Below are 17,572 nucleotides of genomic sequence, written 5' to 3' on the forward strand. Positions count from 1 at the left end.
GACACCGAAGTGTATAAGAGAGTGAAGATGAAAGAATCAGAAATAATTTTACACAGCTCTAAGAACACTAACCACTAATAACCTTGTGAGGAATGGCAGTAAGACTGGACCCTGGATCCATAAACTTGCCTTGTTTCTTGAAGTAGCCATGATGAAGGCAAGGGAAACTGACACATCCAAAAGAGCTTAAGCTGGCTGGTATCTTTGCATTTCCTGCATTCTACCACATTCTACAGTGTTCCTGAATAAGACAACCTTCCCAACGCATACAGTCACATCTTACACATTCCATTCTTGAATATAATCTGAAAGAGTAACCCTTTAGGGCACAGATGTTCAAATTCAGCCCATATTTTTGATGCAAGTGTGGATATACTGAGGATTTTTCTACTGAGCCCACTGATAGACACAAATATGCACACAAATGAATAGTTCAAACCAAGTTTTCTGGAATACCATTCATTGCTTTTCAAAGGGAAATTGCAATTGAAATGACAATCAGAAATATAGGCAGTTGGCACACTAACCCATGTAAAGGGGTAGTGCTTACTTTCTTGATTCTTTAGCTCAATGGTTCTCCACCAGGGATGGTTTTATCCCATAGGGATCATTGGCACCAACCAGTGCCAAATGTCAGAAGAGATTTTTAGCTGTCACAAGTGAGGGGTTGGGGTTATGGTGCAACTGGCATCTAGTGAATAGAGGCCAGGGAAGATGCAAACATTCTATTCGTATTGTATTTCACATACACTAACACATCAGAGGGTAAACATTATTCTGGCTCAACGGCTCTTTTCACCTTCAGAATATCTTGCCTGTTTCTCAGGGTTTTGTTTTGAGGTCAAATTTTTTTTTATTCCCAAATAAAGTTTGAGTTTCAATGATCTGAACATGCCCACATTTAACACCAGCTAATTTTTTGGAAGACTCAAAACTCCTGGGTTAGATTTTTTTTTTTTTCTTTTTTTAAGCAGGGCTTTGTAAAACATAAAGAACAGAAAAGATAAGGGGAAATCAGTTTCTTAATAAAATAAAACTCAGTCAAGTGAGAAAAGCCACATCTCTTTGGGAACATAGTTACTGCCTTCCCAAAGAAAAAATAATTATGAATGCTTCAAGCAAAGCATTCAATATGTTTTGAAATTATCTCAACATTTCTTTCTGCATTGTCATTGCTCAGGGGATATTCCACGTTTTTCAAACAGGTCCATGTGCAAAGGGTAAATCCATTGCCTTGGCTCCAAAGCTATGTATGTCTGATAACTTACATGAAATGGAAAAGTTATAGCTGAAGGAAAGAAAATAAGAAAAAAGTAATGGACAAGGGGCTTGGAGCACTATAATCACTCAGCTTAACAAACTCTTACACAGAAATGGCGTGATTCTGACTGTATTTGACTTAACGTAGTGTATCTACCCCACACAAACCACATGCGCAGAACCCACGTCAACCCACACACCTGAACTGAGTGAGCCAAAGGGAACCAACACTCCTGACCACAGCCCATTTGGCCAAGTCGGCTCTTCTCAAGGAACTCATGCACAGGCTGGCCAGTGACCTAGGATACTTGTAGCCTGCAAAGGAAAGGTAATCTGATCCGTTCAGATTCCTCTCCTGGCAACCTCAACTATAAGCACCATTTCCAACAGGAAAAAAGTAATCATGTGGAATGCAGCTGCCATGTTTCTGCTGAACACTGAATTAATTGGCAAGTCTTCTGAAAAATCCTTAAAATAAAACTCTTCATCGCACTTAGCTTGAAAGCATCTCTGCTTTGTTACTAAAAAAGCATTAACTGCTTGTAAGACTGGTGAATTCTGATTAAAGTTTTTGAACATACCAATGTCAATTTCCTGGGTTTAATATTGTACCACAGTTATGTAAGATGTTATCATCTGGGGAAAATGGACCTCTCTGTACTGTGTTTCTTTCTGTTTATTTATTTATTTTTTTTGCAACTTCCTGTGAATCTATACTTATTTCAAAATAAAAAGTTTTTTGTTGTTGTTTTTTTAAAGCATGTTTTAACTAAAACATTTACCTGTCTTTATTAGTTTCCTAGGGCTTCCATAACAAACTACTACAAACTTGGTGGCTTAAAACAGAGATTTATTATCTCACAGTTCTGGAGTCAAGAAGTCCAAAAGCAAGGTGTCCAAAAAGCCATGCTCCCTACAAAACCTGCAGGGGAATTCTTCCTTGCTTCTGGTGGTTTGCCGACAATCTTTGGTGTCCCTTTACCTCTAGCTACAGCACTCCAATCCTCAGTTGTCACATGGCATTTCCCCTCTGTGTATCTGTCTTCAAATGGCCATCTTATTATAAAAACACCAGCCATATTAGATTAGGGGCCTACTCTACTCCAGTAAGACCTCATCTTAACTAGTTATATCAGCTGCAGTGACCCTATTCTGAAATACGGTCAAATTCTGAGGTATTGGGGTTTAGGACTTCAATATATATCTTTGGCAGGGGGAGAGAGGGAGACAATTCAACCTATCTCATCAAAGACCTAATTCTAGAGCCTATCGTTTTTCACAGTGGAAGTCTTGTTCATTCATTCATTCATTCAGAAAAATCTTTGGCCTCCTGTATGTATCAGTTACGTGCTTTGAACACAAAAGTTACTAGTATGAAGAGTCTGGCTCAGCTTCTTCATCTTTCTTCTAAAAGTGTCAAAATCTAACGCTTCTTCTGACATATTCCTTCTTAAGAAATCCTTAGCAGTCACTCTTCATAGTCTGACTATAACTGCTCATGAGTGTCCAACAAAACCCCAGTCTACTGTAATTCTCTGCAGCACATTTATTATCAGGTGCTTTCTTGCTTAATTGTGAATTTATTTGCCTGGTCCCTGCTCCCCCATTAAAATGAAAGCACTTTGAAGGTAAGGTCCTTATGTATCTTTGTTCCTCAAATATATCCCTAAAAACTAGAAAAATTCTTGACCCAGCAGACACTCACTTGTTAAAAGAATGAATGAGCCACAAAAGAACATTCATTGAATATCTGTGTGTCAGACTATCTATACCTCATAACAACCCTACCAAGTAGATGCTGGAGCTCTTACTCACACTTAAAAGGAAGGCTTTTATGGTTTGATATAACCATCCTGATACACCAACATCACAGGAAATGGTCAAATGAGGCATGACGATAACTTAAAACCAATTGGGCCTAGCCCATTTCTGTGTCTGTGGTCACTCTTATGCTTCTACATCCAATTGAAAATGCTCATTGTCCTGTATTTGGGAAATCATCCTATTTAATATGCCGGAAATACATTTCATTTTAGTTTCTAGAGATAAAATCTAAACCAGATAGAATTTCTCAAGCTTGAAATAGAAATATTTGGAGAGATTTTTGGATTTAAAAATACACTAGTGATTTCATCTCATTCATGGAATCAGAAGATTAAATACAACCTCTAGTGGCCAACAACAACAAACCACCACAATTCGAGCATTCCAAATATGCAGGCTGTTTGAGATCCAAGGCTAATTTCATTTAAAATGCATGTAATTGATCCAAGAAATGATAGTTTAAAATCTACACATTAAACTATCTAAGAATAACTCAAGGCATTTGAAATGATAGAGTACTTTCAATACAGTTCAAACTTTCAATTTTCACTGAAGTTATTTCATTAACGTTAATGTCATATAAGGCCTATTTTGTTTATTAAACTGAATGTTCTTCCTAGAAAGACTTAAAAAACCAAATTTCTTTACTTTTATTGCTTAGTACCTTCCAACTCACTCTATTATTAGAAGTGATGCATACCCATATATTACTGTATATTCATTCATATATTGCTAGACAGATATTTCCTAATAATGAACACTCTGCAACCAAATCATTCCCGTCAAAATTTTGATGAGGTTGTCACGACAGCTGCAAACCCAGAAATTTTGGTACTGCTACCTTTAATACTTCATGCCTTTAATATCTGCATATACATGGTAGCCAAATAGAAGGTTCTGGAATGTATTATAAGCCCAGCTTGACTATTCCCAAAAGAATGTGTGTGTTTTTTACATTCCAATTATTAGCTTTTAAACTGCAGTGTTTTGTGAAATTAAGTTTTTTAACTGACTTCTATCATCAACCTTCATTCTTAGTTATTGCTAACATTTTGAAAATTATCCACCATTTGTACTTAATTATAAATTACTTCTTTCCAAAGATGCAGTCTCACCTTAATAGGACAGTGTAGAATATTTCTCACATGCAAAATTCCAAATTTAAAGCTGAAAAAAATCTAGAGAATCACCCATAGTCATTTTATGGATATTACTGAGACAAAGAGGAAGACAGTGATTGCCCAGCATCACATAGGGTGTTGGTAGGAAATCTATTACATGAAGCAAAAGTCTTGAGTATTGAGCAAGCAGGTCTTCAGTATTTTGCAAATACATCCCATGATCTGTGTGCTGAGTGAGTGTAACGCATAAGCAGGAAGTACCAGAACCATAACAACTAGTGAACATCGAACAGTTTCCCTAAATTGAGGTCAACTAGCAAACAATGTATGCAGACTGAGCTTCAAAGGAACACAATCTCAAAGAAACACAATTTGTGGAAGAAATAAGCCAAGTCAGGGAATATATGAAGTCTGAGGGCACAAAAATCAAAACAAACATAAAATAAAAGCCTCCCAGCAGAAGGTACACAGAGAGAGGAACTAAAGGCATAAGGAGGACATCACTAAACACAATTTTCCGAGCAAGAAAACCCAAACTTAATTTCTATTAATTCCAGAAAAGAGAATCTGTCTATGCCCATCTATTTACATTTCAAAAACAAAGAAATCTAGCTTTGAAGATAATTTATTACTTACCAAACCTGCTATTGGTGTGGACAGTCTATTGATCTTCTTAATGACACCAGGTTTAAGCTTATTAATCAAACTGAAAGTAAATAAAGAAATAAGATATGCAATTACAAGAATGCCAATATCATCAGTTTAGTGTTCTTTTTAACATTCTCAAAAAATCATATGTGCCACTATTCCATCCCCAATATGTTATTCAGAGCCAAGAACCCAACAGAAAGCAAAGAACCAAGAAAACAAGTCAAGAAACATATTAAGGAGAACAGCCCTGCAAAAATGGGGCATGGTCCTCTTAAACCATACAGACATACTTCTATATCCAAAGCCATGTCCTTAAAAATATTTAATTCTCCATTTGTTAAAGAAAGGTAATATTTCATTGTTTCAAATAGCCAGTTTAGGAATCTCTTCATTATAATTTAGTTCAGTTGGCCCTAAGAATACATTTTTTTATTAATCATTTTAGTTGATTTTTTTCCTCAAACCAATCCTTATTTTAAAAGGTAGCTTCAAAACCATCCTATTTTGCCAGATCTAAAAAGTACAGTGGAACTCATCCTCATAGCCAACTAGTTCTTATTGGAACCTCATTCAAGTCCATGATTGACTGCTTTGTTACCATAGCAATGTGACAGGGTAAAAAATTAAATTAAATGTACTAGAACTCCCCAAAATAGATTAAAAGTCACTTCGGAATCTACTACTGAACAAATTTAAGTTGCTACGGCAATCTACAAAGATATATGTCTCTCCATACTCTAGAATACTATGAAAAGAATACAGCTTTGACAACTACAACTTAGAGTACACTTATTGGTTCTAAATCTAGATTATTGTGAATTCTACTTTCTTGTTGTTCACTAATACAATGCCAGGCCACATAGAAATTTAATACTATAATAATGCCTTTCTATTAATGCTAGCTTGGTTAATTAATCATTAATCACTGCCAGAAAACAACAACTTGAAACAGTGACTTTCCTATTCAATAATCCATCCACAAAAAAAAAAAAAAAAAGGAAAACAAAAGAAAGAAAACCAATTCTTTATTCTGTAAGAGAGCTCCAATAGAAAAGCAAATAAAGGAGAAAGAATTAAAACATTCTTAATTTACGAGTCTTCTCTTCACAATGGGAGACAGAAAAAAAAAAATCTGACACTTGTGGAATGTCACTCTTTCAACATTCCAGAGATTTATATATACACTTGAGTGTGCTAAAAATAAAAAAGGCAAAAGGCTCAATTTAATAACCTTCAGAATGTTGTTTAACAGGATTCAAAATGACAAAACAGTGGCTTCTGAAGATTTAGCCTGGTGAACAAAAGAGATTGTTCTGTCTTCATAGTTTCCTCACACAATGATCGTTAGACAATTTAATACAGATAATAAAACCATCCCCTCAACTTTAAGCATTTCCTAGAACTGTTAACTCCTTGAGTCCCAATTTCTTATTTGTACACTGAAAGCCATGTAGGAAGAAAGGTTTTCTCCTTTTCATGGCAACTTTATATTTCTATAATCACTAGCTGAGGTGCTAGAAAACAATTGAGCGGGTTTATAAGAAACAAGAGTTCCAAATTAATTCTAGTTGTTTCCTATTAACCAGGCATTTGTTAAATTTTATTACTGGTGGCATTCTTGCAATGCATAGAAGAACTAATAGCTGAAACATTACTGAATAGGAACATAATTCTGGCATAGTATAAATCAAGACACTTGTGGCCCTTGACCAGTACTTGACAGTGACTTTCCTATAGTAATTTGGATCTTAAAATGTAATCTTTTGGTAATATAAAAGTTAAAGAACCATATGAGCTGGGGCAACTTATAAAACGTCAAGGAAGTCTGGCATTAGTTGGCTTTGTTAGAGAGAGAGTCATCCTATTCCTCCTCCACCCATATGAGTCACTGGAGACTTTGTCCACATGATTCAATTTACCTGTTGACTTCACTTATCATTTCTGTATTATAGTGTTAGTAATATGAAGAGCATTTTTTAAAAAAATATAGTTTCTGGGTTGGAAAATAACACAGCTTACTCTCAATTAAGTCAGCTAAAGGAAATAAGGGATAGAGGTAAAGGAAACAACGCAGATAAATGTTGCCTCCCAATAATGAGTTGACTTCTTCCTCATCCGAAGGTTCCAGAGCTATTACTTAGAAGCAATATATACACAGTGGATTGGTGTTTTTCTCCAATCCTGAGCCTTCTAGTATGTGTACAAACACAGAAATAACCACAAGGAAAAAACAACACTATGGATAACAAAATACTCACTAAAAAGTAATGTCAACTAGAGGAAAATGCTGTTTTATTTTTGCAAATTGTTAAAACGTTATCAGTTCTAAGCACAAGGATATGGACAAAATGCACATATGGTTTTGGCAAACAGTGAATATCTAATGAAATTATGAACCATGAGTCATTATTTTTATATAATTAAAGGAAGAACTTTTGGAATATTTCTTCTAGGGAGAAATATTAATACATGCTTCATAAAATTTAAATTTCTGTGAAATTTAAGTATATCTAAAGGAATAAGGGCATAGTCTTATGTCAAATAAAATTCAAGTGTCACGTAAAAGAAATACTACTCGCTTTTGCAAATAAAAATTCTTTGCATAGTAAGTGATCTTCAATTACACATATTGCTAAAAGCAACACTGACTTCAGGTGACTGGCTGTATTCAAGAATCAGATAACACGATAACCTTCCAGATGCCTCTGTGCACAAGGAACTAGAGGCAGTCAGGAGACCATTTTATCTGCCTGTGTCCCCATGTTCCCTCCCTCTAACCCTGTGTGGAATCATGCAGCTACTCCCCCAAGCCTTCCTTCCCTCGGTCACAGCATAAACCTGGTGACGTGTTGTGACAGCACACCAGAGGTTTGCTCTTTCAGTAAGATTAAACTGCAACAGAAAATACCAAGCCATTTCTTATCTCCCATGGTAGAGCACTCTTGCAATAAGGCCCCCAACCCCTCTCCTTCAGCTCGTGCCTCCAGTTGTTACCTACTGCCTTTTCTTCTCCTGCTCAAAACACTGTCCACTCCCTCCAAGGGAGCTGAGTTATACAACAACAGATGCTAGAAAGACAGCTCTGTTCAGAGAGCTTGTCACCAGTGACTGGGATGGGACTTTAAATAAAGCTCAGAGGTAAGACTGAAAGGTAAAGCTGAATATGATGTCTAGCTCAGTTGTAGGTTTTAATCGGAACTAGAATTTGATGCTCAGTCTATTAGTCAAAAGAAGCTATTTCCAAACACCAAACCTCATTGTTCCCTTTATCAGAAAGCTCTGATGTGGAAAAAATAAGCCGAGAAATTATTTCTTACTCAGTAGAGGTACAAAATGGAGGGACATCTTCTGACTTCCTATTTCCAAAGACTTTCCAAATGTACTAGAGACACTGGCATCAAAGAGCACATCAATACTCTGAGAGTGAACTTTTTAACCTATGTATTACTTGGTTAGTCACTCACACATACATTTCTGATATCCTTCTGTTAACCACATTTTTTATTTTTATTTTCTTTTATTTTTATTAAATTTATTGGGGTGACACTGGTTAGTAAAATTATATAGTTTCAAGTGTACATTCCTATAATACTTCATCTAGTACTGCATTGTGTGTTCACCGCCCAAAGTCAATTCTCTTTCCATCACTGTATGTATGACTCCCTTTACCCTATTCTCCCACCTCACCCTCTGGTAACCACAAAATCATGTTTCTTTCTTTGTCCATGCTCATTTGTTGCTTTCAGTTTTATATCTCACATGTGAGTGAAGCCATATGGTTCTTGACTTTTTCTGTCTTATTTCGCTTAGTATGATAATCTCAAGATCCATCCATGTTGTCGCAAATGGCAGTATGTCATCTTTTCTTGTGGCTAATATTTCACTGTATATATGTACCACATCTTCTTTATCCAATCACCTATCAAAGGACACTTCAGTTGTTTCCATGCCTTGGCCACCATAAATAATGCTGAAATGAACACAGGGATACATATGATCGTTACAGATAAATGTTTTCAAATTTTGGGGATACCCAGAAGAAAGATTGCTGGATTGTATGGTAATTCTATTCTTAGTTTTTTGAGATTCTCAATCCATACTGTTTTCCATAGTACCTACACCAATTTACATTCTCACCATGAGGGGTTTTTTTTTCCTGCAACATCTCCAACACTTGTTATTAGTTGTCTTGCTGATGATAGCCATTTTAATAGGTGTGAGGTGGCATCTCATTGTGGTTTTGATTTGTATTCCCCTAATAGCTAGTGAAGTTGAGCATCTTTTCATATATCTGTTGCCTGTGTGTATGTCTTCTTGAGAGAAGTGTTTGTTCAGGTTCTCTGCCCATTTTTTGATTGGATTGTTTATTTTATTTTGTTGTTGAGTTGTATGAGTTCCTTATATATTTTGGATATTAACCGTTTATCGGAGGTGGTGTTTGCAAATATCTTCTCCCATTTGGTTGTTTGCCTCTTTGCTTTGCTGACGGTTTCTTTTACTGTGCAGAAGCTTTTAAGTTTTATATAGTCTCATTTATATAGTTCCATTTTTGCTTTTACTTCCCTTGTCTTTGAGGTCAAATTCATAAAACCCTCTCTGAACCCAAGGACCATAAGTTTAGTACCAATACTTTCTTCTACGCAACTTATTGTTTCAGGTCTTAGATTTACATTTTTCATCCATTTTGAGTTAATTTTGGTACATGGTGACAGACAGCAACCTAGTTTCATTCTTCTGCACACAGCTTTCCAATTTTCCCAGCACCATTTATTGAGGAGGCTTTCTTTTCTCCATTATATATTTTTGGCTCCGTTGTTGAAAATTAGCTGCCCATATATACGTGGGTTTATTTCTTGATTATCAATTCTATTCCATTGGTGTCTGTTTTTGTACCATCACCATGCTGTTTTGACTGTTGTTGCTTTGTAGTATAAGTTGAAGTCAGGGAGTGTGATACCTCCAGCCTTGTCCTTTTTTCTTAGGATTGTTTTGACTATTCAGGGTCTTTTGTGATTCCATACAAATCTGATGATTTTTTTGTTGTTCTATTTCTTTAAAAAATGCCATTGGAATTTTGATGGGGATTGCATTAAATCTGTATATTGTTTTGGGTAATATGGCCATTTTAACTATGTTGATTCTTCCAATCCACAAAATGAAGTAACTTTCTATTTCTTTGTGTCTTCTTCAATTTCTTTTAATATTGTCTTATAGTGTTTAGCCTATAGATCCTTCACATCCTTTGTTAAGTTTATTCCTAGGTATTTTTTTCTTTTTGTTGCAATTGAAAAATGAATTGTTATTTTTTTAATTTCTTATTCTGAAATTTCACTGTTAGTATACAGGAACACAATGGATTTTTGTACATTGATTTTGAATCCACATTTCTTAAACATATACCCCTACAATAATCAAACTTTTCCTAGTAGTAACTAAATTTTCTTAAAGATATAATAAAGATATTACACTTCCTTATAAAGAGCAATGATTTTTGCTTTGTCTGTTATTTGACACTCACTTGCCTAGTTTTCTCTAGATGCAAACTCTACTCAACAAAACATCTGAATGCTTCCTAAAGAGAGAGCACTGTGCTGGGATAAGCAGCACAGCAACAAGGCAGCGAAGCTACTAAGCGCAAGAATAGTCACTCGATCCAAACAGCATCTCCTAGCACTTTGCAAGGTACCCGGTACCCAGGAGGTGCTTTAAAATATGTACGAAAATCCACTGTCTAACTTTTAATGCAGAATTTTTTCTGTGAATGATTCAAATATATTTAGAAAAACTTTACCTTTAATTCCATTCAAATGCTAGAAATGTTTTTTTGCTTCTCCCAACAAGAACACCTCCCTTCTGTTATTTTTTCTGTTGCTAGACAGTCAAACTTCAATTTTTACTTTATTACATTGCCCACAGAAATAATATACACCTATAGCATAAATTTTAGTGACTGAGTACAGTCCCTTCTATGGATGAACCAGAATTTACATTAAAATGTGCTATAACTGTTGGACTGGATCTTAAGTAAATTCCTTACTAAGATTTTAAATTAATTACCCTCATCTAAATTCATAAGTTGTAATATTTGAAAAATAGCACTGAGTAGTTAGTGATTACATTTCCATGGGTAAAGTAATAAGCATACGTAATTTAAAATTTCAAAGTGTAAAAGCATTCAATATAAATATCTATGATGACTTTAGTATTTTCAACGACTGGTAGTAGAATTAGCATAAGTTCAATTTGTAGAATTCCTGTTGTAGTAATTTTGAATACTGCTGAATTACCTGCCACACAACTAAATAGGTAACAATACATGCTAAGAAGGGAAAGTGAGTGGAACAGCAACAAGTCAGTACCAATGCAATTTATAATTATCATTTTATTGTAATAGGACTTCCTTATTTAGCCTGTTATGCCTGAAGCATCTTGAGGTGAATCAGCAAAGCTTGAGCAGCAGGTTTCTATGATACTAATGGATCTCCCTGAGTAACAGGAATTTCCCCAGTCCGCATCAATAACAAATGATGTCTAGCAGGGGGACAGGGGGCCATGTCCTGTCCTTTACTCTTAAGTAATGTCCCTAAATTTTCCTCTATCTTTTCATGTAAATGAGAGTGATATGTCATTCTCTTATAGTTGTACTTAGGTTCTCTCCAATTTTTGCCACTGTAAAAATGCTTTGATGCATGTTTGTATGTGTTATCTTTATCCCTGCTCCTTACCATCTCTTTCTTTTTTCACTTTTTTCACCACAAGTACATTTGGTATACAATATGATATTAGTTATATTCGTTTCAGGTGTACAATATAGTGATTTGACATTTTTGTACCTTACAAGGTGATCACCCCACTAATTCTACTAATCATCTCTCATCATGCAAACTTACCACAATTTTATTGATTATATTTATAGTTTCTTATATTTTATTTCTAGAAGTAAAATCATCAGTGCTAAGCTATTGATAACTTGTTTGAACAGGAATTTGGCAATATGAATCAACTTGCTTTTGCACCAGCAGGCAGCATTCATGTGGCTCCCTTCTGGCATGATGTAACAGTGACACTGTTCTCATTTGCAATAACAGTGACAGTCTCCCTCTGCCTGTAAGCTACCTGTGCATGACCGCCACAGTGCTGCAGCTTTTATAACCTCCAGTCGTAAGAGATGTAACAATTTTCACCAATTTTACATATTACATCTTAGATGGTTTTAATACTTTCCACTATGAAAGTGCTTTCAAATATCGTTTCCTCCATTTTGTAATCTTTTCTTAGATTCCCAAAAGAAGGATTATTGGGAAGTCTTTTTATGGTAAATAAATATGTTTATATCATTAAATAAAGTAGCATATAATTACTTGATAGGTATGGCCAAATTGCTCTTCAGAGCTATACCAGTTTATATTCAAGTGGTCATTTTGAGAATATTATGGACCATTTTGCTACAATATAAGCATTTTATAACAAATTTTAAATTATTTACTACTTTCAACTAAAAATAGTATCGATTTTAGCATAATTATTTCTTACTAATGAAGGTGAAAGTTTTACTGTTTATCTCTTGTACTATTTCTTCATTTGTGAATTATTTGGTCATATACTTTGCTCACTTGTCTACTGCGGTTTTGAAATGTGTATCTTATCAATTTATTTGAACTCTGGTAATCTTTAAGTCATTTTTTGCTCAAAATATTTTTCTCAGAATGTTACTTGCCAAAATATCGATTTTTTTATATATTTAAATCTATTTTTTTCATATTCCTTGGAAGTTTAGAATTTTAAACTGCCTCCAAAGCTTTTTTCAACTCTTCAAGTGTATTTTTCCAGCTTCTGTTACTTTAATCTATACTGTATTCCTGTATATGATTTTTTAAATTAATTCTTACATAATTATTTATCCCAATACAATGAGCTGAATGATTCATCTCTTCTCCATTTTCTCTTATCTCTTTTATCACAGATTCTTACCTATAAGAAGGTTTTTCTGAACCCTGCTATTACATTAATATGTACATTTATAAATCAAACCATAATTATTAAACACTGTGCTTTGTCATGTGTTTTAATATTGGCTCAGGCTTGTTCCACAGAAATTTTTATTTTTCTTATGCTCATTTGTTTATTATTTCATATAATATTAAACTAATTCTTAATTCTAAGAAAAATATGACTAGATTTTATATGGGTATTAGATTAAAACTATAAACTAACTTTGACATCTACTACCCTATACAGAAATGTAGCTTTTCATTCCATTTCTTAAACCTTATAGCTTACCATTTTATTTTCTATATATAAAATAAGTCCCACATTTCTTCAAAGTAAATAATGTTCTCAACTTTGTCACTATTGTCACTATTCCTTTTATCCACTATATCCCATCTAATTTTCTGACTGACAATTGTTGGTACATAAAAATGATAGAGATTAAGTCTCTTGTTAAGATAATGACTCGACTTTTCATTTATGTGATGCCATTATATATTTGTCTTTATCACAACGTTCATTCCCCTTATTCACTTCTCAGTGCACTTACCAGAATCCCCAGACTTGCACCATTTCATGACCGATGCATCGTTTTCCATGTGTCCACCCGAAAGCCGTCATTACATCAAAAACCTACTTCAATAACCTCCTGCTGATCAACTTGAATATAAATTGTTTACATCATCTACATTTAGCACATATATTTCTCCCTTTTGTTTTTAGTGAACCTTCATTTTCATCTATTTCTCAAAGGCCCTATCGCTGAAACATTATAGATTCTCCTCTTAGTCATTAATATTTAGGGTGAGAAAGCCTATGGTACATGCAGGTTTACAAAACATATGTGAACTTTCTACCTTCAAGTTTGCAGCCACAATATATAAAACTTTTGCAAAATTTGCAATAAGTCTGAACAATGTGATTATCATAATACTATAACAGAAGTGAATTTTTAAATTGATGTGTGCCAAGCTCACTTTCAACATGATATGCTTTTTTTAAATGATGTCTTCGCTATATGTAGATATAGAGTTACAGAAAAAAATTGACTGTGAAGCTGAAAAAGAGAGTACACAGATGGTAACTACAAAATACTACCATGAAGAAAAAGCAGTTTACACGTTTTAAATTATTTCATGAACTTGCATCTTTGTTTACCTACTGTTGGGTTATCAAATGATATGGAAACATCAAAGTTTATACTACTTTAAGTGGAAAAAATACTTTTATATATTACTTAAATTTCAAATGGCTACAATATGAATCAGGATTAATAGATAGTGTTGGCAAGCTGGAGAGCTGTATGGAAACAATTGTCCTCCTCAGGAAATTCAAAACCAGAAAGAGCTCTAAGAAAAAGCCTTCGCCGTTACACAAGAGCCTCTTGGCTTTACATGGAGCACTGCAGAGAAGCCACAAGGACCCACGAATGTCACTGTCATTCACTATGTGAACATCCCCTACCGTAACAAAGGACGGAGTTCTGTTGGCATAAATGAAAAGTGACAAAGTTCTCTATCTTGTCTGATGTCTTAAAACAATCACCTAAGTGTCTCAGAGTAAATTAATAGTATTTTAAAATATTTTTTCTTCTTCTATTGAATAAATCTTTAACAAAATATTATGGTACTTTGGGGCAGATAGCACAGTCATAACATGGTAGCAGATATAAACAGAAACGGGATTTCTCAAACCAATAAGTGAACCTCTTGCTCCACGCTTTCCAAGCTGCCAGCCATGGAAAACAAGGCCTGGTGACAGTGTGAGAAGAGTTTTCTCATTAAAAGGCATAAACTTCTCAGGCATAGCTAACTTGGGACACAGCAAAGACAGGGCATTATTCCAGGGATGGGAATTATAGACTGACTAAAGAGAGACACACCCAATAGGATTATCTTCAAATAAATCTTCTTATTTCGAAAAGGAGAATAAAGAATGTTTTCATTTGAATATTTCTAAGATTATTCTCATAAGTGTGAAATTCCTAGCTCGTATCAAGCTGGACATTCCACTAAATATGTTTGGCAAAGAGAAATAATTCTGTTAGAACCACAGAGCAAGAGAGGATTGTAGATAGGTATGCAGTAGCAAACCTCATATATTTTTAACTATACAGTAAGATGATCCTATAAACACTAATAAACATTGAAGATAGCAGACAGAGTAATGAGTAGTATTAATAAAATTCATAAAAAAAATTATAACAAGAGCCTTCATTCCATCAAAAAACTACTTCGATAACCTGTTGACTTCAAATAACATTATAGGTTCTTGTCAATACTTTTATTAATTAGGAAAAAAACCAAAATTAGATCTTGTTCACATCTCATTGTTTAGTAAAGCCAAGTGAGAGTACATATTTAAGGTATAAGGTTAAAGAATTACTACAACAGGCTTTAACCAGCAGAGTATTCTTTAGCCCTCAAATCATTAGATCCCACTAAATGATACTATAATAATTAACAGAAGATACTAATTTCAGTAGTAAATTAGATTGAAAGGCAATAAATGCACATAATATCCTCATTACTCAGATGTATACCTTGTCTGACACCTCAGTGCTCAGTTTATACCCAATTTAGACTATCAGAAATGTCAGTACACTGCCAGATGGGTGAAAGCTAAAATAAGCTCACTTCTTCCAATTCTTCATTTTGATATTTCAGAATGCCAGTTCAAAAGGATTAACTATTACTAAATGATAAAGGACTGAAATTACTAGATAAAATTACAAGACACCTCTTTAATGGTAGTAATGAACTAGGATGTCTAGAGATTTTTAATAGGCTACAAGCAGACCCTATATTTCACAAGGATTGGTAGTTTTTCTAGCAGTGAGCCAAACAGAAGTCAGCCTTTTCCTGTAAGAAAATGAATTCAGATTTTTAAAATATCCTGATCATATTTCAGCCAAAACTCTAGATCTCTTGTGGGTAAAACTCTCACAGACAGACCAATCACTGTATTTACCATTAACTTAAAGTCTGGGCTTATAATACTAGGCTTCTGAACAATGGATTTTGCTTTCCTCGTAGGCATCATAACTCAGGTGGATGTGCTCAAACGGTGATGCCTGCTTATAGACCAACGAGGTAGGCTTTCTTTAGTTATGGATTTATGCAGAATACAGTTACCTGGACTTTTTCCCCCCAACACTGTACCTTTTACATTAACATGCCTTCATTAACCAATAGCTAAAACAATGTGATTCAGAATTAAGAAAAATACCTTTTTAATACAAATATCATGCAGTACTTTCGTGTCCCACAGTAAACTACAATTGCTGACTTCCAGGCTTAATGGTCACTTATGCTACATTTGGGAAACATTCATTTAAGGAATCCTGGTTACTAAACAGATTGATTAGACTTACCTGGTAATGCACAAAAGCCAAGCTGGTGTTATTGCCGTTAGGAAACAATCTAACAATGAGCTTTGGGAAGTTGTGAATTAAAGTGACGTTTTAAAAAAACCAATATATTTCTAAACATGCATCCAAATGTTGTGTGTGCATGTGACCTTTAAGGTAGAACTTATGTATTTATTCTAATAGTACTGCTTGTGATCAAAACAGTTTTCCATCAATTGTGAATATTCTCCCTGGTAACAGGTTGGGTACAGTTTTCAGAAATCACCCTAAATCATTCAGAGCCCAGCCTCATGCATAAATTGCATTTTAAATCAAAAATTAAGTTGTCACTATCAAGTATGTTTAATGACCTAGCTACGGAATGCCCCCCAAAAGGGGGTTCTCTAAAAATGCTTTGAGTTACTGTTCAATAGTGTATAACCACAAAGTGACTTCTTTGGAAAGATCAACTATTTGGCCCATTTGCTCTCACATGTCTGAGCAATTCCATGCCTCATAGGCACACTTCCTGCCTAAACCCACCTGACTTCTGGGGCTTACAATTGATATCATAGTTTTGGCTGCAAACCTCTAAATAGTCTATAGCAAAGGTGGTTTTCACAAAAATGTCTTTCTGAGACATCTTTGCCCCTCCATCTTCTGAACACATTTAAATCATTCAGTTTTCAAATCAAGATTAAGTAATTTCCTATCAGTGACCAATTGGGCTGACCACATAGCCTACTAAAATTAGTTTAAACACTATTTGGCAATGACAGTTCTGAATGTGACATTAGAAGAGGTCAAGATACATCCCTTAAACTTCTTCATATGCCTGTCCTAAGACATATTAGCTGGAACCACATGAACTTGACATTTCTGTAGGTCACAGATGGTTAAATATTGACAACTTCATAGAGTTCAACTTAATAATATTGCTGTCAGACAAAGAAGTTTGAACACCTATCAAAAGAGCTGATGAAGTACAGACTATTATCTACATGGCCACCATCTTCCTAGCAACAACCTGCATTTATACAAAGTTTGATAGTTTATAAAAACCTATGAAGCTCCATATGTCTTATGGAACTTTGCAACCCTGTTAAGTAGGCAAATCAGATATCCTGATCTCCACTTTATAGGTGAGAAAATAAGGCTCAGATATTAAGTCACTTGCTCAAATGTCCAAAGTAATGGAGCAAAGAATCAAACCTAGACCCTTTGATTCCTGATCTTTGCTGCAAACAACCTTCCTTTAACAGAATAATCAAAATCATCTCAGTACAAGCACATACACTCCCAGTGCTTACTTGCGGACAGATTCCATAAATACCTATGCAGTAAGTGCCTAGATCGGTATACTTAAGAGCGTTCAAAA

At 34.7% G+C, this 17,572-nt stretch overlaps 1 protein-coding gene across 15 annotated transcripts in view; it reads right to left on the reverse strand.

The window, feature by feature from the left end:
- LMO7 (LIM domain 7) overlaps window positions 1-17,572 on the reverse strand; it is a 191,293-nt gene that overhangs the window by 110,220 nt on the left and 63,501 nt on the right. For all 15 annotated transcript variants that reach the window (XM_088792916.1, XM_088792918.1, XM_088792917.1 and 12 more), the window contains exon 4: window positions 4,842-4,911. In XM_088792916.1, coding sequence (XP_088649042.1) covers window positions 4,842-4,911 — 70 coding nt within the window. The remainder of the gene's footprint in view (window positions 1-4,841; window positions 4,912-17,572) is intronic.

This window comes from Rhinolophus sinicus, chromosome 16 (assembly GCF_057876585.1).
Source record: "Rhinolophus sinicus isolate RSI-liver-muscle chromosome 16, RSI-T2T, whole genome shotgun sequence".
NCBI lineage: Eukaryota > Metazoa > Chordata > Mammalia > Chiroptera > Rhinolophidae > Rhinolophus > Rhinolophus sinicus.